Source organism: Oryzias latipes, chromosome 3, assembly GCF_002234675.1.
Source record: "Oryzias latipes chromosome 3, ASM223467v1".
Taxonomy (NCBI): domain Eukaryota; kingdom Metazoa; phylum Chordata; class Actinopteri; order Beloniformes; family Adrianichthyidae; genus Oryzias; species Oryzias latipes.
The window spans coordinates 22941538-22962757 of record NC_019861.2 but is presented as its reverse complement, the minus strand read 5'-3'; the positions used below and the strand labels follow the sequence as shown (position 1 = coordinate 22962757).

Sequence of the window (21220 nt, the reverse complement as noted above, 5' to 3'; positions counted from 1 at the left end):
CATTGTTATAAGGTCACAAGACAAATATCTCAACACAGGCAAGCTTGGTCATTGGCGTTCTTCACTGAGACACTTTTCCAGCAATAGCAGTCAAACTCACACACTGTCATTGACAATTCAGAGATAACAAACAGAACACAAAGGATTTTTTTTTTAAATTACAGTAAATATTTGCATTTAAGATTTCATTAAAGATTATAGCCGCAAAAAAAGTTTTTTAACCACAAAGACATGGCAACTATGTTAACTACAACCAACATGTAAACCTCTTATTTGAGGATTACAAATATGTTATTCTTTGACATCCAGGCAGATGTAATAGGGTGTAACAGTGCCCTCAGGAGGACATTATTGCGACTGCTTCTACTTTCCCTGCCAATTCTTCTGACTAAAATCCCAGGGGGGACACAGAAGACTGATTTTTTTTCGGACTTAATCATCTGCTGCGAACTGTTCATTTCCTTTTTTCCTTCCCCTAGGAAAAACGGGTGAAGGTCTGCTTGATGCTCCGCTGCAGATAGATAGACAAGGCTACCAGTCTCCAGGATGTGTTCAAAAGCTGCCCCTCCCCCCTTATTTAGACCCTTCTCTGGAGGCTCTTCGGCTTACTGAGGCACTCCGGGCCCTGCTGGAGGGCCAGACGTGCAAGGAAGAACAGGAGGCCCTTAGAAAGCAAGTCTCTCTTGATACAGCCAGTGTTATACTCAAATGGCTACAAAGAACTGAAGTGAGTCTTTCATATCTGAAAGCTTTCTGCAGCAGAATTACACAATACTGTGCAACTGAAATAAAAAAAGCAACAACACACATTTCAGTATGAATATAAAGAATATCGTAGAACTGTAGAAAAGGTTCAGTCTAGTTATAACACAACAGAGTCCATGGGTTTTATTAGTTGCTGTTTGATCATGGTCATAAACATCTGGAGGCTGTTTTCTTCACTGCTAAGAAAAGAGCTGGATATAGTAAACACCAAAGGTAATGAGATCCAGAACTCCTGTTTAAAGCAAAAGCAGTTGCTCTCCATTTTTCCTCTTCTAATCTCCCCAGTTTCCAGAGTCTCGCTGAAAAAAAAAACAGTATTTATTTCAGTCAACTCAGACAATGTTTACTTCCTAGAGTAAATATTGCTACTTTTACTTTTCCCGGAAACCTTCCCCCACTGCTTTGTCCTCATCTGTGTCGTCTTTACTGAATTCTTGCTCAGCACCACTCATGAGAAGCATGTGCTGTGAAAGTTTCCTCTCCCCTGTGCCCCTTCAGGGAAGCCGTGCGAAATTAGCTTGACTGATAGGTGTTGCGAGACAGAGCACCAGGCAGACACCTTGAGAGAGAAGAGAGGACAGAGGAAAGGTTTAGGAGAGAAAACAAATGAAATGCTGTACGCTATCTGAAACTTGCACAGATATGCCAAACAATAAAGGAAAGACAGACAGATGAAGGGAAAAAAGGCAGTTGAGACGTAAAAAAAAAGGAGGGGTTTAAGTAAGGGAGTATAGCCAACTGGCATAGTTTGACTTTTTCAGCTCTGAAAGTCACAGGCAGCCCAGACTCCAAACCACATGGACCTCAATCTTTGCAGCAGGCTCAACAACATCATTGCCTGTGAGAGAAGCAGATGGTGTGCAGTATAGTCAAGAGCATTTGTTTCCTTTTGCTCTGGATGTGTGTGTTGCTCCTCCATGGGGCTTTATAGCACTGACTAAACTCTATTTAGACAGTAAAATCCAGACCCTGCCTATAATGGGCCTGCAGTATGGAGTATCATAATGATTTCTATAAGCATTTTGCCTGGCTCAGAAAGGTAAGACATCTTGCACTTGTATGATTACTCTGCAAGAAAAACCATGGTTTGTTATGTTTTTTTAATGTTTTTTCTACAGTAATTACAGATAGCTCAAAATAACATTTAAAGAGGAAAACATGCTGTTTGGTGCTTGGAGAGATACTGCTTGGCATCTTATACATGCATGCTTGTTTTGGAAAATGAGAGCTTTTCAAGATTACAAGAATATGTTTTTGTTTGTTTTTTGCTTTATACCAGATTGTTTTTCACATTTTTTTAATGGAAAAATGTACAATAGTTTGATCCTAGATTACATTAATAAAATTTTCAAAACCAAAAACAAAACCTATATATAAATAAGAAGCAAAGCGTTAGAATAAGCCACATTGGGTTTGACTATACATGGCTGTTGATCAAAACCAGTGACCTTCAAAAATAAAGATCATTATTGTAATAGTTAGTTATTAATCTTTTGTATCAAGATCCACAGAAAGCAGACCCCATGCATGCGTCTGGTCTTGTTTTAAAATAAATGAAATCCATATGGTGCATACAATATTTAAGATGAAGCAAAATAACTTCAAGACCAATGTAAGAAGTGATAATATTCAGTGCTGCCAAGAATAACAATGATATTAGAAGGTTCGGTAAAATTATCAACATTTATTTTAATGATGTTTACACCATCATATTGGTCATGATGGTGTATACATTTTTTTTCTGTTGTATTTTTGCCAAATTTATTTATTTTTCTTACACATTTCTTTCAGCATGATCGAATGGAATATTTAGTTCTTGTATTTAAGATGTTTAACTTAAAGGAGATAAGCCAAACTACTGTATGTTCATGAACGATTCTTTCTGGAACTTTTGTAAAAAAAAAAAAAAAGTGACTAAATTCTTCCAAAAAACCTATTGAAATTATGGAGTTAATGTTAAGGATTTCTTAGGTCAACACTAAGTTTTTATCTTTATACTCTGCTGTACATTTTATACAGGTATCAGTGGATGGGAAAATGTTTGTGTCTATCTCTGGCAGAATAACTCAGAATAAGGTTTGGCACATATTCTTTAAAATTCACAGATCTCAATGTATGACACCGAAATCCAATTTGTTTACTCACAATCTTGTATTTGGACTAATATGTTCTACAAAAAGAGGATGGGTCAATGAATATCGTCACTATTGTAAAAAAGATTATGGTCACTTCAGTATAGATGAACGCATATTTCCTGTGAAGACAACTTTGAAATGACTTGATGCGCAACTAGGATGTAATACTCTTTCTGTCACAGGACTTAAGTAGAAAAGTTTATGAAATCAGAAAAATAGCTTGTTTTATTACTTTTGTTGTCAGTTGTGAATTGAACATAGTTTAATAGTGAACCAACTAGTGTACAGTAAAACACTTTACGTTACCAGGTATAAAAGGTGCTACATAAAAAAGGATTGATTTGATTTGAACTAAAATTATCAAAATACTCTAACCAGCAAAATAAATAAAACAGGTTAAACTCATATGATGAGTTGTCGGGATCTTCTATTTACCATTTATTTAGTTGATGTAAAACCTAAAGAAATGTTATTTTTTAATATCTTCATGTCTGCCTTTATTTAAAAAAAAAAAAAATCTTGCGTTTCTTTTCCTTTAAAAAGTGATGCTAAATGAAGCGGAGTCCTGTGTTTAACGGTGTGTTGCACCACTAGCAACATGTGGCGTGGAAGGGTTAATGTTTTTCTGTGTATTAATATGTATACCTGTTGAAAGCACACATCAAAAGATGCAAAAGACTATTCCAAATGTCTGACTGGAAAAATAAGCATTGTTGAAATAATTATGGATGTCAAGGAATCTAGATACAGTATATCCATGAAAACCCATGGAAAATTAATTAAAATGTGTTTTTTTTGTATGTTTCAAATTCTGCATTCTAATGCACATAGTGTTCATAAATTTTCTTTTAAAAATTAAGGTTTAAATTTCTGACCCCTTTTTTTCCGTGTCACCAATAATCTTTTATGAATTGTTCGACACAACTTTTAATACTGGATTAGGGTTTGTAAACCTATTACAGACTTCACATGCTTAGAAGCGGGGCAACAAGAAGTTGAGCATTTTTGTGTCTCTACTTCAGTTCCTGTAGACGCCTGGGGCTGCAAACAATATCCGATCTGTTGGGAAATGCTCTGCATCGACAGTTTGTACATTGAACTTAAGAGATGACCTTTGTCCCACAGGAAAATCCACGCTCAAGCTCTAATAGTGAATCCTACCAAGAGAGGTTATCGCGTCTAGAAGGAGACAAAGAGGCACTAATTCTACAGGTAGGCTGTTACATAAAAAACCTTCTACTAAAAGCAACATAGCAGCCTGTGTTGGATTCTAAACACTGGTTATAATATGCACTGTATTAGGTAACAGGTAAGAGGACAAAGGCATATCCCAGTGTTTCTTTGTAAATGTTACGCAATATGTGTTTCTGTTCCAGATAGGTGAAGCAACAGTTATAAGGTGGGTCAGGTTGTTAAAACACCAGAGATTTGTTTAGACTGATGTGTTTGTCCATGCCTTCCAGGTGTTGGTGTGTGAAGAAGTCAGGGTTGCTAAAAAAAGAATATTAGAGACAGGTTGAGACTAGCATCATTCATTGTTGTGATAAAGGTGTGTTTGTCTGTGTGAACTGTAGAAAGAACAGGTGCCTTGTTTTTTTTCTTCCACACTTCAAGAGGAAAATCCTTTCCAACCGTCTGGTCTGTCTTTTTAGCATTGATTAACCATTCTGAGCATTCATTGTTTCCATTTAGTATCGCATTGTAAGTGATCCGTTACTTAATCATGACACCTGATGCATCAAGGTGATCACATCAAAATTTCTTTGGTGTTAATGACTAATCTTTGGGGATTTGTGTATTTTGAGCAACTGTGTTGTATGCAATTTAAAGACCCACTCCAAAGAAAATTGTAGTTTTGGTGTTTTTAACATGTTCTTAAGAGATTTCTTTGAAGGACATATACATTATTCGGAAAACTAAGCTTAAAATTCAATTTCTGAGTATTTCTTTATACAAATCGTAGTAAATCAAAAGCAGAAGAAAAAATGCAGTTTGAAAAACCTGTAATGTATAAAACATGCTGAGTGGGCCAGAGGCTCCCTGCTAACAGCCCTTAGCTACGGGTGGTGGAATAGGGGCGGGGTTGCTCCTCACCAATGGCTCCACCCATAACTCAGTGGCAAATTTCGAATGAGCTCCTGCCGGTCTGTAGAAACTATTTTCTAGAAAACAACACAGGTTTTTCGATTTGGGCTAAAAACGGAATAAACATAACTTAAAGACCACTGTGAACGCTTTGAAAACTAATCAAAATATGATGGGAGGGGGTCTTTGAATGAATTTTGTCTGAGAAGGTTGTCTTAGTTAAAAACATATGATTAGAGAAAAAATATTCTGTTGTTTGTTAATATTTTTTTCATTCTTTAAAGGTGGGTGTGCTGACTGATCAGGTGGAGGCTCAGGGGTTGAAGATCAACGATTTAGAAAGTGCCTTAGCGGAATATCAGCAGAAGCTAAACTGCACAGAGGAGATGCTACAGCAGGTACTCTGATTAACTGACCTCAAATCGAACTAAATTGTTTGAATGCTGCTGCTTCACAGCATTGAACGTTTTGATTATTATTGCACCAGAGCCAGGGAAGTCTGACTTTTCCAGCTGACATACAGGGCTGCTATATCAATATTATTGTTCCTTTAAAAATGTGACAGTGTCCATTTATCTTAAAAATATGATGTCTTCAGCGAGGTTTTCTCATAAGCTGCAGAATGCAACACAGGAGGAGTTCGTGCTTCCTGAAGGGAAATTCCTTGCTAAGATTCCAGATAGCTTCCCTGCAGATTACCATGTCAACCAACAATTTCAAGATGATCAGACTCAATGCAGGGCTCATAAGAGTGTGTGTTTGTAGTTCACACAGGGCAAAACTAGTCTGTCTGGGTGGGAAATTACTTCACAATTAGCAACGCCCCCAACCTGCAACCTCCATTAGTGCTCACATGCAGGCATTTGAGGACAGAAATAGGAGACGATGGCGTAAAAAGGAAGAAAAGAACAAATGAAAAGGAGTAGAGCAGCAGGAGGTGGGGAGATGGAGGGGTGGAGGAATGGGGTGGTGCTGGTGAGGGCCAAACAAGCATTTTTTTCTCTCAGTTGTCAAAAGCAAAACTTCCTGAGACTGCACTCAGTTCTACCATTTTATTCATAAGGGTCTGCAGCAGGCAGACACTGGATCAGCCAGGTGTCATTCAGGTATTCCGCTTTTTAAATTCTGTTCTAACTCTCAGTTTGACTGTTAGTGGCTTTGTCTTCTGGTGAGCAGCAACCTTTGTAATGATTTGTAATGTTTGTTTTCATGCACCTGTATATTATCAAAGAGCAGTTAGGAGTGGTTTCTTGAAGACTAGGTCATTAAGAGGCCTTAGAGCTTAGCTGTAAATCTCTCATAGGTGAGAAAGCTGAAATTTGTTGTACGTGCAAATCTGTAAGCACCTGGGATTTTTTTTTTTTAAACCTTTTAAATGTAAATTTGAATGCCTTAAAGCGTGTGCATAGATTGACATTCCTTTTTAGATGTCAAGTGATTCAGGACCTGCTTGTCTTCTGTTGAATTGGCTATAGATCTACAAGTTTCCATTCTAAAGGATGGCAGCTTTTCAAGGCAGACATCACACAACATTCAGGCAATAATCTCCCCCATGTTTGATTGACAGCCACTCATCTACACAGGATTGGAAAATGCACCTGTCAAAGTTATTTTGATGTTCAATCTGGAAATGTTCTGCATGCTTGTTTTTCTGTCTCACCCTCCCTTCTATCTCCTCTGCTATGTACTTTGAGGGAGCTGTGAAACAGACATTATAAATAGTGGTCATGGGTTGTGTATATTTAGCCGCCCAAACAGCTTCTGAAACCTGTGCAGTTTTTATCACTCTGTCATTACTTAGCTGGTAGCTTGCTGTAACTCACTCTTAATGCCCCGTTTGTAGAGGATAAACGGTGCCTCGTATATAATAGAAGGGGTACTGGATTTGTGGGTTTATGCGTATGGCTTCATGCTCTTGCTGTGCATTGTTGATGACAGGAGCTCCTGCGTAGAACGTCACTGGAGAACCAGAAGCTCAATCTTATGGGGGAGGTTTCCTTCCTGAAACTGAAGCTGTCAGACATGGAGGGAAAGCCAGACCACGGGTCTGAGAGGCAGCATAAAGCTGAGGTAGGACCACGGCAAATGCTATTCATTTGTACATGATGTGCAATGCTGTTGTTCTCCTTTGGGGTATTTAGTGGCACCCCGGAGGGGTACTTAAAATTTAGAAAGAAAAAAAAAAGGCTAATTATTAAACCTTTTTTTAAAGTTTGTCATTCGACAAACATTTGTACTGTGAATCATGTGTACTTTTTTTTTCAATCCAAGTGATGTAAATGTCATAAATGTGTCATAGTCAGCAAACTGTCTCACTTTGAGAACCCTAACGATAAGTAATAATTAATTATGATTTATTTTATCTGGAGAATTGACTGTTCACAATAAAGTCAAAACCTCTTTTTTTTCTTTTGTTTATTTCAGAATATTTAAAGCAACAAAAACTAAATGTATTAAATATGAAAAAAATGTTTTAAAGTAGATGGTCCAGTGCTACGGTCAATTTATTCATTTTCAAATATTACTTTAAATTTCCTTATTTTCATTTTGGTGTTTTTAATGTTTGCACTGCTGCAAACAATATTTTTTTTTCTCAAGTTGTTTTGACACTGCTTTTGGCATTATAAATAATTGTGTTCTGGACGCCACTATACACAAAAAGCTGTCTTACACCTGTCAAGGGGTATATAATCACTACATGAATCTTCCTATATCATTCCAAACGCTGTTCTGTGCTTATAGGTAAGTGTCGGGCATCACAAAGGTAGAGATATGCTCCACGTCTGGTTCAGATGTGATTTAAATGATCAGATTAGGAACTCTGAAGCTTTAGAAGCCAGAAGATGCATCTTTCAGACTACAAGAAATCACTAGAAAAAAACACGTATAAATACAAAAGCTGATTTCACTTATAGAATCATGAACTATACTGCTTTACCACTAGCAAGTACAAAACTATATACATTTTTTCTTTTTGTCCCGCATATATGTACAGCATATATGTGCACTTATTGGTATTTGGAGGGTACTTTAAAAAAACAAAAAAAAAGAATAACGTATATTGGCATAGACCAAACGAAAGGCACATGCTTTCTGGTGCTTACACTTTGGGAAAATACATTTAAACCTTGTGCTATCTTGGATGACCCCACCCTTACTTTGACATGTCATCCCTACCATAACAAAGGTGGATAAAGGTGGAAAGATTTCTTGTAATCCATGGACACCAGTGAAGATCACAAATCATTGAAGAAAAAAGGTTTAGTGCACTGTCTAGTGGGTCTAGATGACCCAACTCCCAACGTTAAAGTGCCTAGGAAAGCACAAAGGTTAAATGTTTCATGGGAAGCTAATTTATTCCTTAGTTTTACAAGGGTTACACATATATTTTTCATTCTCTTTTGATAAAACTGATTGGATCCATACTGATGAAGCCACTTAACTGAGTGGCAAAAAGTTTCATGGAGAAAAGTCCAGATCCTTTGCTAAACTTCACAATAGCTAGATCAAGTTCCTCTAATACAGTCATCCAGTGCATATTTGATAAGATAAAAGAACAACAGCTCTTCCCAGGAAACTCAGCTTGGATGTAAACATGCCTCACTTTTTTCTTTCTTTTTCTTTTCTTTTTTTTTTTTTTTAGTCAAACAAAGCTTTTGGCATAAGAATGGTTTTGAATTCTAAACAGGCAGTATTACACCATCCTGTGTGCCAAATATCACATTTACCAATTATACCTTCAGTGATATGACAGATTTTTGTTCACGCACATCCAACAAAGCAAAAATGATTTGAATCAGTCTGGAAACCTTTCTGTAATAAAAATAAACTCTCCCAAGTTTTCAAAAGCATTTCAAATACTTATTCTTATTCTATTGTGTTTTAATAAGCTTTTTAAAAAGGTGCCAATGGTCAATTCATGGCTCTGATACTATAAGATAGATTGTAACTATTATGTAAACAAAAACATTTATCTGCTTTGGGAAAGAAAAAAAGACTTGTTAGACACAAAAATATATAAACAGAAGTTTAAATATAATCTCTTTATTTTTTGAAAACACACCGCTAAGGAGATCAAATTTAGTGCAGGAAGTGTTTTAGGTGTAAGAGCTTCAAGTATAACAAGTACAACCTTAGGTTAACAATGCTTGAATTGAACAAATACAGTCTTTTAAGCTTTTTAACATTCTAACCTACAAGTGAGCTTCTTAACAATCATCCAAGCAAATCATTTACAAAAAAATTCTAAGCTTTTCAAAACCAAATTTTTCATTTTTAACGTTTTTTACGAGCTTGGGGCACATTTTCTTCTAGGACTGCAGAGAAGCCTTGTTTTAACCCATTCCTTGGAAATTTGAGTGTAGCTCTGCTAGGAATCATGAGTGCAGACTATACACAAATCTGTGGATTTAACCTTGCAGTCAGCTGCTGAATTAATGTCAGACAATAAACACTTTATGAATGACCGGAGGGGAACGTTCATGCAGACACTGGCTTTGTTGTTCCTGGGTAGTCTACAGGAAAAAGAAAGTATCCAAGGGCTTTGAGTTTTTTCTTTTTTTGTAAATTAAATCACACATTTTCTTGAGACTGATGTGTCAGGTTACCAGCAAATTTCCTCAAGATTTAGTGACCATGTAAATTCTAGGAAGCGAAGGCTGTAGATGACAGAAGACTGTAATGTATATAGTCAATGCCAAAACACTGCTGGTCAAAGAGTCTTTGTGTTCTTAGGTTAAAATAGTTCAGACCCATTTAAAGTGGCATGATGGATGACAGACCAAATGTGTGTGAGCAGGCGCCAGCCCAAATAATTTTGTTTTGGCTGGCTAATTAGGTCACATAAAAATGAAAATAAAACACCCAATTTTATCTGGGCGCTACCAGAATAATCTTGCAGAAAAGTGAACTTCATGGAGAGTCATGGTTCAAGAGAGAGAGAGAGGTCACACGCTTTACAAAAAAAGAAATCCTTTTCCTATAACAGCTGCTTCAACTTAACAAAAGTGAAGATAAGGTTGTGCTTTTACTATTTTATCCTTCTCCCTCTTGCTGTCAGACGTGCTCACATGCACACATGTACAGCCTGTGGAGGGCTTTGGAGCCAGAAATCTTGCATTTAAATTTAGCTATGAAGGCACTCCATATCATCTGTCATATCCGCTGCACTGGACCCCGACTGAAACTTTCTCTGTCCACAGTCCAAGCATTTCTCCACTGTTGTTTATGAACTCCCCAAGAGAACATTGGCACTGATCATTTTGAAAGGTGAACTCAGCTGCAGTCCAAATGACTTACTATATAAACATGTTACTTTTTTATTCAGAAAAAATGAAATATTGGGAAGCACCATGTCTGAGTTCATCAGGACCAATCAATGGTTTAATGTTTAAAACCATTTCTACTGCCTTCATACATGACACTCTTCTTTTATAATATGATTTAGGGTATTCCCCGGTGCCTTTAATGATGACTTTGACACTCAATTAATCTCTTTCTAAAATGCTTTTCTCATTTTTTTTTCCTGTATCTGCCAGACTGTAGTGAATTTCATTAGTGAGCTGCAGGAGCAGATGTGTCAGTTTCAAAAGGAGATCAATAGCAAGATCCAGGAGAAAAAAGCCTTGGAGATCCCAGCTGACAGCAGGTGTCCAGTGGTGTGCCACAGTGAATCAGCTGATGGCTCACACCTTGAGGTGTCCTATGACAGAACCTCAGGGGGAATGAACAAACTAGAAGATGCTTCAGATGGGCCTGATGGGAACTCACACAGCGCGACAGAGGGTAGCACAGATGCAGAGCAGCGGTGCCACTGCCGAGGAAAAAGTGTAGGCATAGCTCAACTGCATGGCTTTGTAATGTTGTGCGCAGCATGGGTTGTCTCGCTTTAGTGCTTATTCCCCATCAACATGTGATGATAAAACAACAGAAAAGCTGCCGTCCATGTCACTGTAGGAGAAAGCGCTTTACATGCATCCATGCATGTTTTGGGCCAAAAAGAGCCCAAAACAAAATATATGAGCATAGAAAAGCACTCTTTCTATAAAATCTACATACATTAGTAATATTGTTGGAACCTTTGTGTTAACTAATGTTCTTTAACTTCTTGTGTTAGATCTTACTAAAGGAACTCAGGCTTCTCAAGGACAAAGTTCAAAATCTGGAGGACCAGAAGCTGCAGTATGAGAAAAAACTCAAAGTAACAAAGGTAAAAAAAAAAAAAAAAAATATTTGTTGTGTGCAGTCTCTTTCCAAATTCATGGATAATTGACTGAGCATTTTCCTCCATGCTGTCCAATCTGATGATTCAAATAGTGAAGTGAATGGGGCTCATTATTTTATTTTAAGTCTTAGAATGGATTCTGACCCAATTTTTTTTCACAGTAAGATAGTGATGGTATTTAATAATAGCCTAAAGCAATTTTAATGAACTTTTTTTAAGCTTTAGAGCATGTGCTTTAATAAGGAGGTATTTAATATATATATATAATGACACATTTTGAAGTGTCAAAACGTGATAATATCAAAAATATTACAATGGTTTTTGTAAGGAATCATGCACTATGAACTTTTCTGTACTTTAGCATTCAATGTTTAATACAGATTTTTAAACTTAAAGCCACATTTACCAAAATAATGTATTTGTTATTAACTGTTGATGCTGGTAGTGGCAAATAGCATCCAAATGACATTTATGGCACCACAAAGTACTTAGGGCACAGGTTGTATCTTCTGTTTTGCCTTTCCTTTGCTCAACAGTCAGACACATTTGACTAAATGAGCCCACAGTTTCTCTCTCAGCTTCATTTAAGCCAAACAGCCATAAGCTACAATCCTGTTGAAAGATAACTGGATATGCATCAAAAGACAACATACTGTTAGCTGCAGGCAACTCCAAAAACAGTCCAATGCCTAGTTTTATATATGTCTAGTTTATATAAGTGAAAAAAACTGTAGAAAAAAGATCTGAAAAACCTCACTAACTTCTTGCATTCTATAGTTTGCAAAACTGCTTGACAGGCTCCTTCTTCAACATGCATAAGCCTTCTGTGTTCTGCTTGCAGGTTGAGATCAACAACCTTCAGAAGCTTTTGCTCAGTAAAAATGCTGAAATTGAGAGCCTCCACACTCAGCTGATAGCCAGACCTTCACTTAACTCTGACAGCTCAGACAGAGGTAAGCACACATCCCACACATATTACAGCAATTTGTCATCTAGCCCCTCTCTGTGAGTTAGTATATTTAGTTGTATGCACTGCAAAAACAGCCCCCCGCCCCCTTGAAAGAAGTCAAGAATTCTTAAAATTTGAAAAGAAATGTTTAAAGAAGCAAGGCAAAAAAGAAAATCTGCCAATTCCGTTTTTTGCAATGTGATGACTCAAAAGTTTTGTTGTTGTTGCACTAAGTAAAAATGGGGGGGAAGTTATGCTTCAATCCTTAATGAAACCAAACTGTACATTCACTCCAGAAAATCTTTTTTTTTTTACAAATGCTGTCTGTGCTCAAATTGATTTATTTTAGTTCTTCTGTAGACATGACAACTTCGTTATCCTCAATTTGCTACCTTTCATTTCCTTCCTTTATCATTTTCTTTCCCTCTAAGGGTGTTAGACAAACATCAGCTTTGCTCTCTTTGCTGTTCGTGTAGATTAATAGAATCTGTATGCAAAAATATGTTTGTCATATTTAGCTCACTGGGGTTCTTATTTTTGGTCTAACATTGCCAAATATTGCAAATGCCTTTTGTATGTAGGCCATTCCTATAAAGGAAAGCAAATGCTCTCCAAGAGTTAAATAGTGTAAAACCTAGTAAGAGAGACATTATACCTTAAGAAACTAAGATTAGAAAATAAAAGATACAAATTATTTTTTTCATGGAAATTTGTGATCTTTTTTTTTATTTCTTTGTTTCAGCCCTGTCATATACCTTAAAGTGTGTATTCAAAATGCTATTTGACGTAACATATGCAGCTGTGTACATACATTAATCATCAGTGTGGGTTTCTTTTCACAGATCAGGAACTGCAGAGACTTAAGAGTGGAATGAAATCACTACTAGCTGCCAATGATGAAAAGGTAAGTTACCAGTCATGCATAATTCTTTCGTGCACCTGTGCATGTAAAAGTAAAGTCAGCATGTGTGCGGTCATTATTATAAATTTACTTTGGAAAATTAGAAAGTAGGTATTTTTGGATACAGTCATTAATCAGAAACTCCACCCTCCGTTTAGAGACTTTTGTATTAACCCCTCTGCAGCTTTTTGGCCCAACAAGTACTTGCAAAAGCAGGCCTATCGAAGCAGCACACTGGCCACACATGAACGCACACCCCGAGGCGAGCCATTTCAGGCAAAGCCACAGCTAAGCAGACCTCACTGTGCCAAGCTTAATTTTGGAGCAAGCTGCTGTAAGACAACCATGGCAAAAGCAGGCACCACTTTAAAAAAAACCAAAAAAAAAAAAAAACACCCTCCCTGCAGCTGGTTACCACAACTTAACATTTCCAGACAGGCCTGTGTCAGTCCCCTCCCTACACCTCTTTGATGTAAAGGCCATATGGGGGAAGAGGGAACATATGGTCTTGAGAAATGGCCTCCATCAAAGGGTCTCTGTGTGTTCACTAGACTTAAAACGGTTAACAGTTTGGTTCATGATCCTCTTACCTCTGCTTTGTGCAGGACCGGCGCATTGAGGAGCTCACTCTGCTATTAAATCAGTGCAGACAGTTCAGGGAAGCTCCTCACAACTTGAGGCAAGGTAATCACACTTTATTGTTGCTTCGCAGGAGTCGTGTTACTTTAACAATGCAGTTTCACAGTAATGCAACTTATCACATTTCTTCCATGAGGAAAAAGCAACCCCCCTTTTTTTTTTGCTCGGTAGCCCCCTCTGCTGTCCGTTCTTTGTCTAACGGTCGAAGTCCTTCAGTAAGCAGTGAAGAAGGGGAGCAAGGGTTAACCAAGAATGCTGACTCTTCTAGTGCCAAATCTGATGATCTGAAATCTGAAGTGGGGACAAAATAGCTCACCTGATATCATTTTCTTCAAACATTTTTCAAAAATGTAATTTCGATATCACTCTGTTTCATTTAACCCATCACAGGTTTCAACAAACAGTAATTCCTCCCAACAAGCATCTCTTTTATTAGTTTTGAAGGACATCGATTCTAGGTATGATACAACTTTCTCTTGTAGGATTACAAATCATTGGCATTTAATTGAACACTCTGTTTTATCTTTGCAGAACGGAACCACAGAATTCATCAGACAGCATGAACGACCTGACAGATGAACACCCACCAAAGGTACAAACGTTACATACCATAATGCATTTCTTTTCAAATTAATATTCCTAATGTTTCTAAATCTGAAAGCTGCCTTGCTGTTTCTGCTAAATAAAAGTAAATTTACTCTGACTTGTTTTGGTTTTGCTAAGTATTACTTTCTAAATCATGTGTGCTTTCTCCAGGGTGGTCTGGGTGACAGTAAAAGTCAGACTTTGCCTGTGAAAGCCTCTTTGTCTGAGCAAACTGGCACAGGGGGAACCAGCACAGAAATCCAGAGGTCTCCAGATGGGAGTGAAGATGAGGACTCCAGCCAAAGTAAATTTAAACTTTTGGTTTGTTGCATGTAGTCTTGGTGTGCTACAGAACCAGTCAGTAATAAAATAATTCCCAGGCAGGGATCGTATATGCAGAAATAAAGTCCTTCTCTAAGTTTGATCACAGTAAATTGCAGAGGCTCTTGACAGAGCAGATGGATTATGGGATAGGTTTTCAAACACAACGCAGGCTCCCTCTTTGCCCCGTCTGACCACATCCACCTCAGCTCCACCCTTCCTCGATGTGACTGACCAATTTTAACTGAAGCCCCACCCTGATTTCTCTTTGCTGCAGATGCTTTGATTGTAAACCTCTTCTGGAGATTTCACCAGGTTTAAAGTTTTTCTTCCTTATGGAGAAATGAGACTTATTATTGAATAACTTTGGTTCTAATAGTGCATTTTTTTATAAGAATGTATCAATGTTGAAAGCCAGGGTGAAGCTTAGACACGGCCATACTGTAACAGTTCTACAAAACAGGAACATGGAAAAAACAAAAACGTCTCCCTCGTTATCGTCATCAAGATTTTGTCTTCATTACTGCTTCAGCTACAGGAAACAGTCTAGCTTTTTTATTGTTATCATTAATCAAGTATTTTCTCTGGCGCAATAATGGCAGGGCTGTATTTGCTGGTGTAATATGGTGCGAGCTTCTATTTTAGACAACACAAACACATTTAAAGAAATATTTGATAATATAATTGGCCCTCCAGAGTACAGTCTAACAGTTTGATTCATATTTGTTCTCTGTACCTGACTGTGGGTCTTGGAACCTCTTGAAGGCACGCTGGAGAGAACTGATGACAGCACATCCAGCGATAATTCCCCTGCGCACAGTGGTACGAGCACGCAGCCTGGCCACCGAGCTGTGGGCTCCTCAGAGTACATGAAGAACAACCGGAGCTTCAAGAGGCTCTGGGGGAAGTGAGTACACGGATGCACATGAAAGCACCCACAATGAAGTACAAGAAGAAAAAGGATCAATGAGCGAGCCAAGGACAGATCACATCATTTCAAAAGCAAACAGGGCCAAGTTTTTTGGAAAGTTACCATTTTTTCATTTTGTTTTTGGCCAGATCACTGCATTTGAAAGCTAGCATTGTACCACTAAACTATTATTCCAGGTGGCAACACAGTATTCCTTTGTTTTATTTTTTTACACAACATCAAAACATATGACATAGATATTGAGTGGGACATGTTTCACCAAATATGCTTGAAAAAAGCAAAAATGTGTTGTTGTTTTTTCTACTGTTTATGTTTCTATTCTGTGTTTTATTATAATCCATAAAGACTTCGAAGAACCCAGTCAGGAGGTTTCCAAGCAGCGGATCCAGACACCAGTCAGTTCAGAAGAGGAGGTCTGCGTGCAACAGCGGGGCCCCGGCTCACAAGGTCCCCTGAGCATGACTCTGCACGGTAAAAGTCAACTGGCTCCTTTGTGATATTTTACAAAAATATGGTTTTTGTTTTCAAATATTTACAGCGCTACAGTTGACATTAACTGGTTGTTATAATTGGTTTCAGGGATATGAATATTCCCTTCAGCCAGTGGACCAAAGAGCAAGTGTGTGGATGGTTGGAGGACTATGGACTGGGCCAATATGTCAGTCTAACAAGACAGTGGATTGAACATGGCCAGACCCTTTTATCTGCAGCACCACAGGACTTTGAGAAGGTTAGAGATTTTAACCCTTGTGCTATCCTAGGCACTTTAATGTTGTGAGTTGGGTCATCTAGACCCACTAGACAGTGCGCTGAACCTTTTTTCTTTAACGATTTGTGAACCTCACTGGTGTCCATGGATTACATGAAATCTTTCCACCTTTATCCACCTTTGTCATGGTAGGGAGAACACGTCAATGTAAGGGTGGGGTCATCTAAGATAGCACAAGGGTTAAGCAGTTATTGATATTGTGGTAATAAAGTATAAATTGTTATGAAGTCTGTATATTTACTTCCTAAATACAACACATTACAAGCAAAATTATCCTCCAATGAGTACCTATGCGGCCTCTTTGAGGGGAACATGAGGTTTGCCGTGAGTCTATTACACTGTCAGATGTCTGCAACAAATGCACGAGAATCTGAATATATTGAAGAACACTGAGAACAACATTTTGGAGAAGATGGAATTGCCTGCCAGGAGTCCTGACATGAACCTCACCGAGCTCAGGCATGTTCCTGCCAGAGTGATCAACACTATCATGTTGGGTGAATCAGGGAAAATGGGTGTTGAAGGCTGAAATGCTTCCCCAAACATTAGGATCTAATAGCTATCAACAGGCTATCGTAGCCACATGCTACTGTTTATTAAATGAAAACATTATTATACTGCTAACACATTACTGTTTTTTTTTCTTTTAAATCTGAATCATCCAACCCAACAACAATATTTGATGACTGCCATTGACAGGGAAGATATGGCACATTTTCCATGACCCCACATGCTCAGCTCATCCCACAGATGAAATGGAATAAATAGAATTTTTTTGAATGGTGCACTTGTGTACATTCACAATAAAATGATTTATATATATATATATATATATATATATATATATAAAAAGATAAACAGTATATATTAATATCATTATTTTTATTTTGTGTGTGGCTATTGACTACTTTTTATGACTTTAGGAGATGGGCATGAAACATCCACTCCACAGGAAGAAGCTGCAGCTCGCTCTGAGGGCATTCACCACTAAAATTACGGAGAAGTCTTCTGAATTAGACCACATCTGGGTCACCCGTAAGATACTTTCTGTCTGTAGTAAAACGCAGTGACTGCATGCCGTTTTGATGTAATTTTAGAACATGAAAATTTATCTTAGTAGCACAGTTGCTTTTTTATTTCACTACATGAACTTTATTTATGTGGAAATTTCTTCTATAAAGGCTGGTTGGATGATATTGGTTTACCTCAATATAAAGACCAGTTCCATGAAGCTCGAGTAGATGGTCGGATGTTACAATATCTCACTGTGGTAAGGCTTCCTTATCCACCAATTTCAGATATGAATTGATGTAATTGCAAAGTCTTCACAACAATCCCTGTCATTCATCTTCTTACCACCCAGAATGACCTCTTGACTCTAAAGGTAACCAGCCAGCTTCATCATCTCAGCATCAAATGTGCCATTCATGTCCTTCATGTCAACAAGTTCAATCCAAACTGTCTTCGACGCAGGCCGGGTGAAGAGGTCAGTAAACAATAGTGAAATTTAATTAATGCTTTATTTGATGTCCCCATGTAATTTGCATACTGCACCCATCAGTGGAGTGCTATCTCCCTCCCCATCTCCAAATGTGAAGCCGTGCCGACAGAAACCTGACAAATATTATCACACATTTTAGTTTTTTCATGTGACCACACAGATTCAAACTGTTCTTTTTCTTTAGAAGCAGCCCTCCCCATCAGAGGTGGTCCAGTGGTCAAACCATCGAGTAATGGAGTGGCTCAGAGCAGTGGATCTGGCTGAGTATGCTCCTAATTTACGGGGAAGTGGCGTCCATGGTGGACTTATTGTAAGTACTGAGAAGAGGGAGTCTCTATTTATACATGTTTGGTGGTTGTGAGGTTCCAGCTTTGACCTGGAAAAGCCCCTGTGTGCAGCTGCAAGCATCAGCATATGTCTGTCGATCCCCAGTAACATGTAGCTTCAGCAAAACTATCTTTTTTTCTTAGGTTGTCTTGATTTTTATTTTCTTTATCGCCATACCTGCAACCTGACTTGTTACCTCACTATGTTCAAACAGATGATGTGGCAAAATGACTATCAGTATTATTCGGTAACACATGTGTATGTGTATATATATATATATATATATATATATATATATATATATATATATATATATATATATATATATATATATATATATATATATATATATATATATATATATGTATATACTTATACTTATGAAGGCAGCACCTATATCCTCTTTTGTTGTTTCATATCTTGTTTTTTAATGATTCCTAAATTAATCATGCTGTTGTGCCCTCCCACAGATCCTGGAGCCTCGTTTTAGCTCAGAAACTTTGGCCCTGCTCTTAAATATTCCTCCACAGAAGACCCTGCTTCGCCGTCATCTCGCCACAGCCTTTGCTGCTCTTGTGGGACCCCAAGCTATGCAGGAAAAACGAGAGTATGGCAATGCCACAGGCCACGTTCCCCTCACTACAACTGCTAAAGTTAAAGTAAGCACTTTTTTGTGTCATAATAGCTTTTCTACATGAAATAGAACACAATTACTTAACAACTTATTTTTTGAAATGCTTTTTTATTCCTTTTTCAGCCTAAGAAGCTAGGATTCACTCAATTCAGTCATCTCAGAAAGAGAAGACCTGATGATGCAGACTATATCTGCCAAATAGACAGCGGAGGATTGACAGTCAATGGAGTTTCTCGCTTGTCTTCCACAGCACATCGAGGCCTCAGCCCTTCTTTGGACAGACAGGTTGAGAAGTGAGCTGGGCAGGGTAACAGCTCAAGCTGATGTCCCAAAAACACTTCATCACAAACATTGAAAAGAAAATTTCTCCATGTCTGCCAATCAGTCAATACCTTGTAAAGTTGGAAGAAAATCTGATACTGAAATCCAATCAGGATGCAAGGATTGGGTGATTTGCTGCAAGGAATACAAATATGCTGTATTCACATTGTGCAGATGCTTTTACCTGTTATTTAATCAGTTATTGTTGTAATTGTAAGATTACTGCCATAAATGTGGCCCTCTGCATTCCTTGTACAAATAGGTCCTTCAGCTTTACCTTTGCTATTGAAACTGCATTTTATGGATCTTTTTGTAGCCAATATTCCGCAGATTTTTTTACATCTAGAGTCAAGCCTGAAATGGTTCATTTCCCTGGCAAATTTGGACTTAAAGTAATTCAACCATCAAGTTTTTTTCCTGGTGAGAAATCATGTAGGTATCTCCAAAAATGTTGAAAGACAATGAACATGCTCAGATTTTTCCAAGGGTTATGAAGACAATGTCAGGCTTAACTGTTGATTGCTTGTACATAATATTTTATATCAGTTTCTCTAAGCATGAGTATACGTATTAAGTACGTCGACTACTCATAGCGAAATAGGGTTCTGCACTTTAAAATTAAAGATCCTGTTTAAGTTAAGTTTCTGGAACAGAATACTGCTTGTGTTTCAAAAGAACATTTTAGAAAACTATTAGCTTCCTAGCTAGATTGGAAATTCTCCTGCCCTTTTCTCAACTGTGACTTTAACCGATGGGCACCAGATGGGATGTATACTGAGTTTCTTTGTTTTACTCCCTTTACCTGCATGACTGTATATAGTGGGTGGACTCAGTTCACAGCAGAGAGACCACCTACGAAGAAATGACGTAAGGAGACTGGCTGTGTGGCATTTAAATACCTACCAGTACTTAATTTAGACATTAAGTCCAGCAGCCAAAATGAGGTACAGAGGAGGTAGAGTTGGTGTACGGCCTAAAGTAATGAGGCATCCACATCAGCAAAGATCTTTAATGGATTAAAAACGGTGGTTGTGAGGAAAGCAATCTCAACGAGGGTCGGTTGATTGGTTGAAGTCCACCTTTAGGCAGAGGTTTGTCTTTCAATTCAGTTCAGTTCAATTCAATTCAATTCATTTATATGGTCCAATATTAGAACAAAGTTCTCTCAACGGGCTTCACTAATTGTACAAAAAATAAAATAAGAAATCAATAAAACAAATGGGGTCTATGGTAATGTTTTCATGGATGCTTGACAATAGCACCATCTTCTGGACAAAAAAATGTTTGCATATCTTTACAGGAATTTTGAGGTCATTTCAATTCATCCTGAACTAACCGAAACAAAAACCTGTTAATTTACCAGTACAAAAATAAATTATGCTTAGCAGACTTTATCATATCTAAGACAGGATATCTTAACTTAACTAATCAATCTCAAGGTATCTCTATCTTATCTCACACAATATGTTCTAATATTGTCTCTAATCAATAAGTGGAACTCTTGGGGGTTCATTTAATCTGAAATATGTGTGCCAAAAAGAAGAATATATATATATATATATATATATATATATATATATATATATATATATATATATATATATATATATATATATATATATATATATATATATATATATATAAAACAATATATATATATATATATATATATATTTAGAAAAATATATATATATATTTAGAAAAACTGAAACTATGTTTAAAGCTGGTTTTAGGTGCTAAGCTTCCAGGTTACAGCTGCCCAGTGTCTGTTTTTGTGTTTCTGTACAAGTTGTACATTTAATGCCAAAATTAATGTAATCAACTATTAAATAAAACATACCATATTCAAATTTTTAACAGTTATTCATACATATATTTTAAATTGCAGAGATTTTAACTAACCAGAAACTGTCCCAACGCTTATAATAAGTTAGGAAACTGGTTAATATAACATAATTTATAAATATTGTAGGAATTTCAGATATGTTATTGTTAGTTAAAATAAAAAAAACAACCCATAGTGTGTTCTCATGTCTACCTGTTTTCTATACTTGTTTCTGATTCAAGGTCAGGGGTTTCATGGAACCCATCAACAGACAAAAGTTAGAGCACACCTTTCACACCCCTATATAAA

General features: G+C 37.3%; 1 protein-coding gene and 1 long non-coding RNA gene across 4 annotated transcripts; one reads left to right on the top strand and one right to left on the bottom strand.

The window, feature by feature from the left end:
- Positions 1-733: 733 nt before the first annotated feature.
- On the bottom strand, positions 734-15426 carry LOC110017724. Its single transcript, XR_002293222.1, has 3 exons — positions 15340-15426; positions 1141-1324; positions 734-1064 (listed from the first exon to the last, which is right to left on the bottom strand). It is a non-coding gene; the product is annotated as an uncharacterized LOC110017724 (long non-coding RNA).
- Positions 1318-20305, top strand: LOC101161717 (liprin-beta-2-like). 3 transcript variants are annotated; one of them, XM_023953513.1, is made up of 22 exons: positions 1318-1804; positions 4026-4112; positions 5270-5383; positions 6924-7055; positions 10523-10813; positions 11101-11193; positions 12050-12161; positions 13000-13061; positions 13664-13742; positions 13869-13993; positions 14088-14155; positions 14229-14289; positions 14454-14586; positions 15369-15510; positions 15880-16005; positions 16114-16264; positions 17227-17338; positions 17485-17573; positions 17667-17789; positions 17992-18114; positions 18602-18790; positions 18889-20305. In XM_023953513.1, the coding sequence occupies exons 1-22, from the start codon at positions 1757-1759 to the stop codon at positions 19060-19062; spliced, it is 2634 nt and encodes an 877-aa protein (XP_023809281.1). In that variant the 5' UTR covers positions 1318-1756; the 3' UTR covers positions 19063-20305. The 3 variants fall into 3 exon arrangements, with proteins under 3 accessions (XP_023809281.1, XP_023809280.1, XP_023809282.1); XM_023953512.1 differs by having other exon boundaries at positions 17989-18114; XM_023953514.1 differs by lacking the exon at positions 10523-10813 and having other exon boundaries at positions 17989-18114.
- Positions 20306-21220: the final 915 nt, after the last annotated feature.

Excerpts from the sequence above, each read along its gene's own strand:
- LOC101161717 (XM_023953512.1), top strand. The coding sequence starts at position 1,757 with ATGGAGTATCATAATGATTTCTATAAGCATTTTGCCTGGCTCAGAAAG. Across the intron at positions 13,743-13,868 it reads TCCTCACAACTTGAGGCAAG|CCCCCTCTGCTGTCCGTTCT; the intron begins GTAATCACACTT and ends TTTGCTCGGTAG. Across the intron at positions 14,290-14,453 it reads CAGATGAACACCCACCAAAG|GGTGGTCTGGGTGACAGTAA; the intron begins GTACAAACGTTA and ends TGCTTTCTCCAG.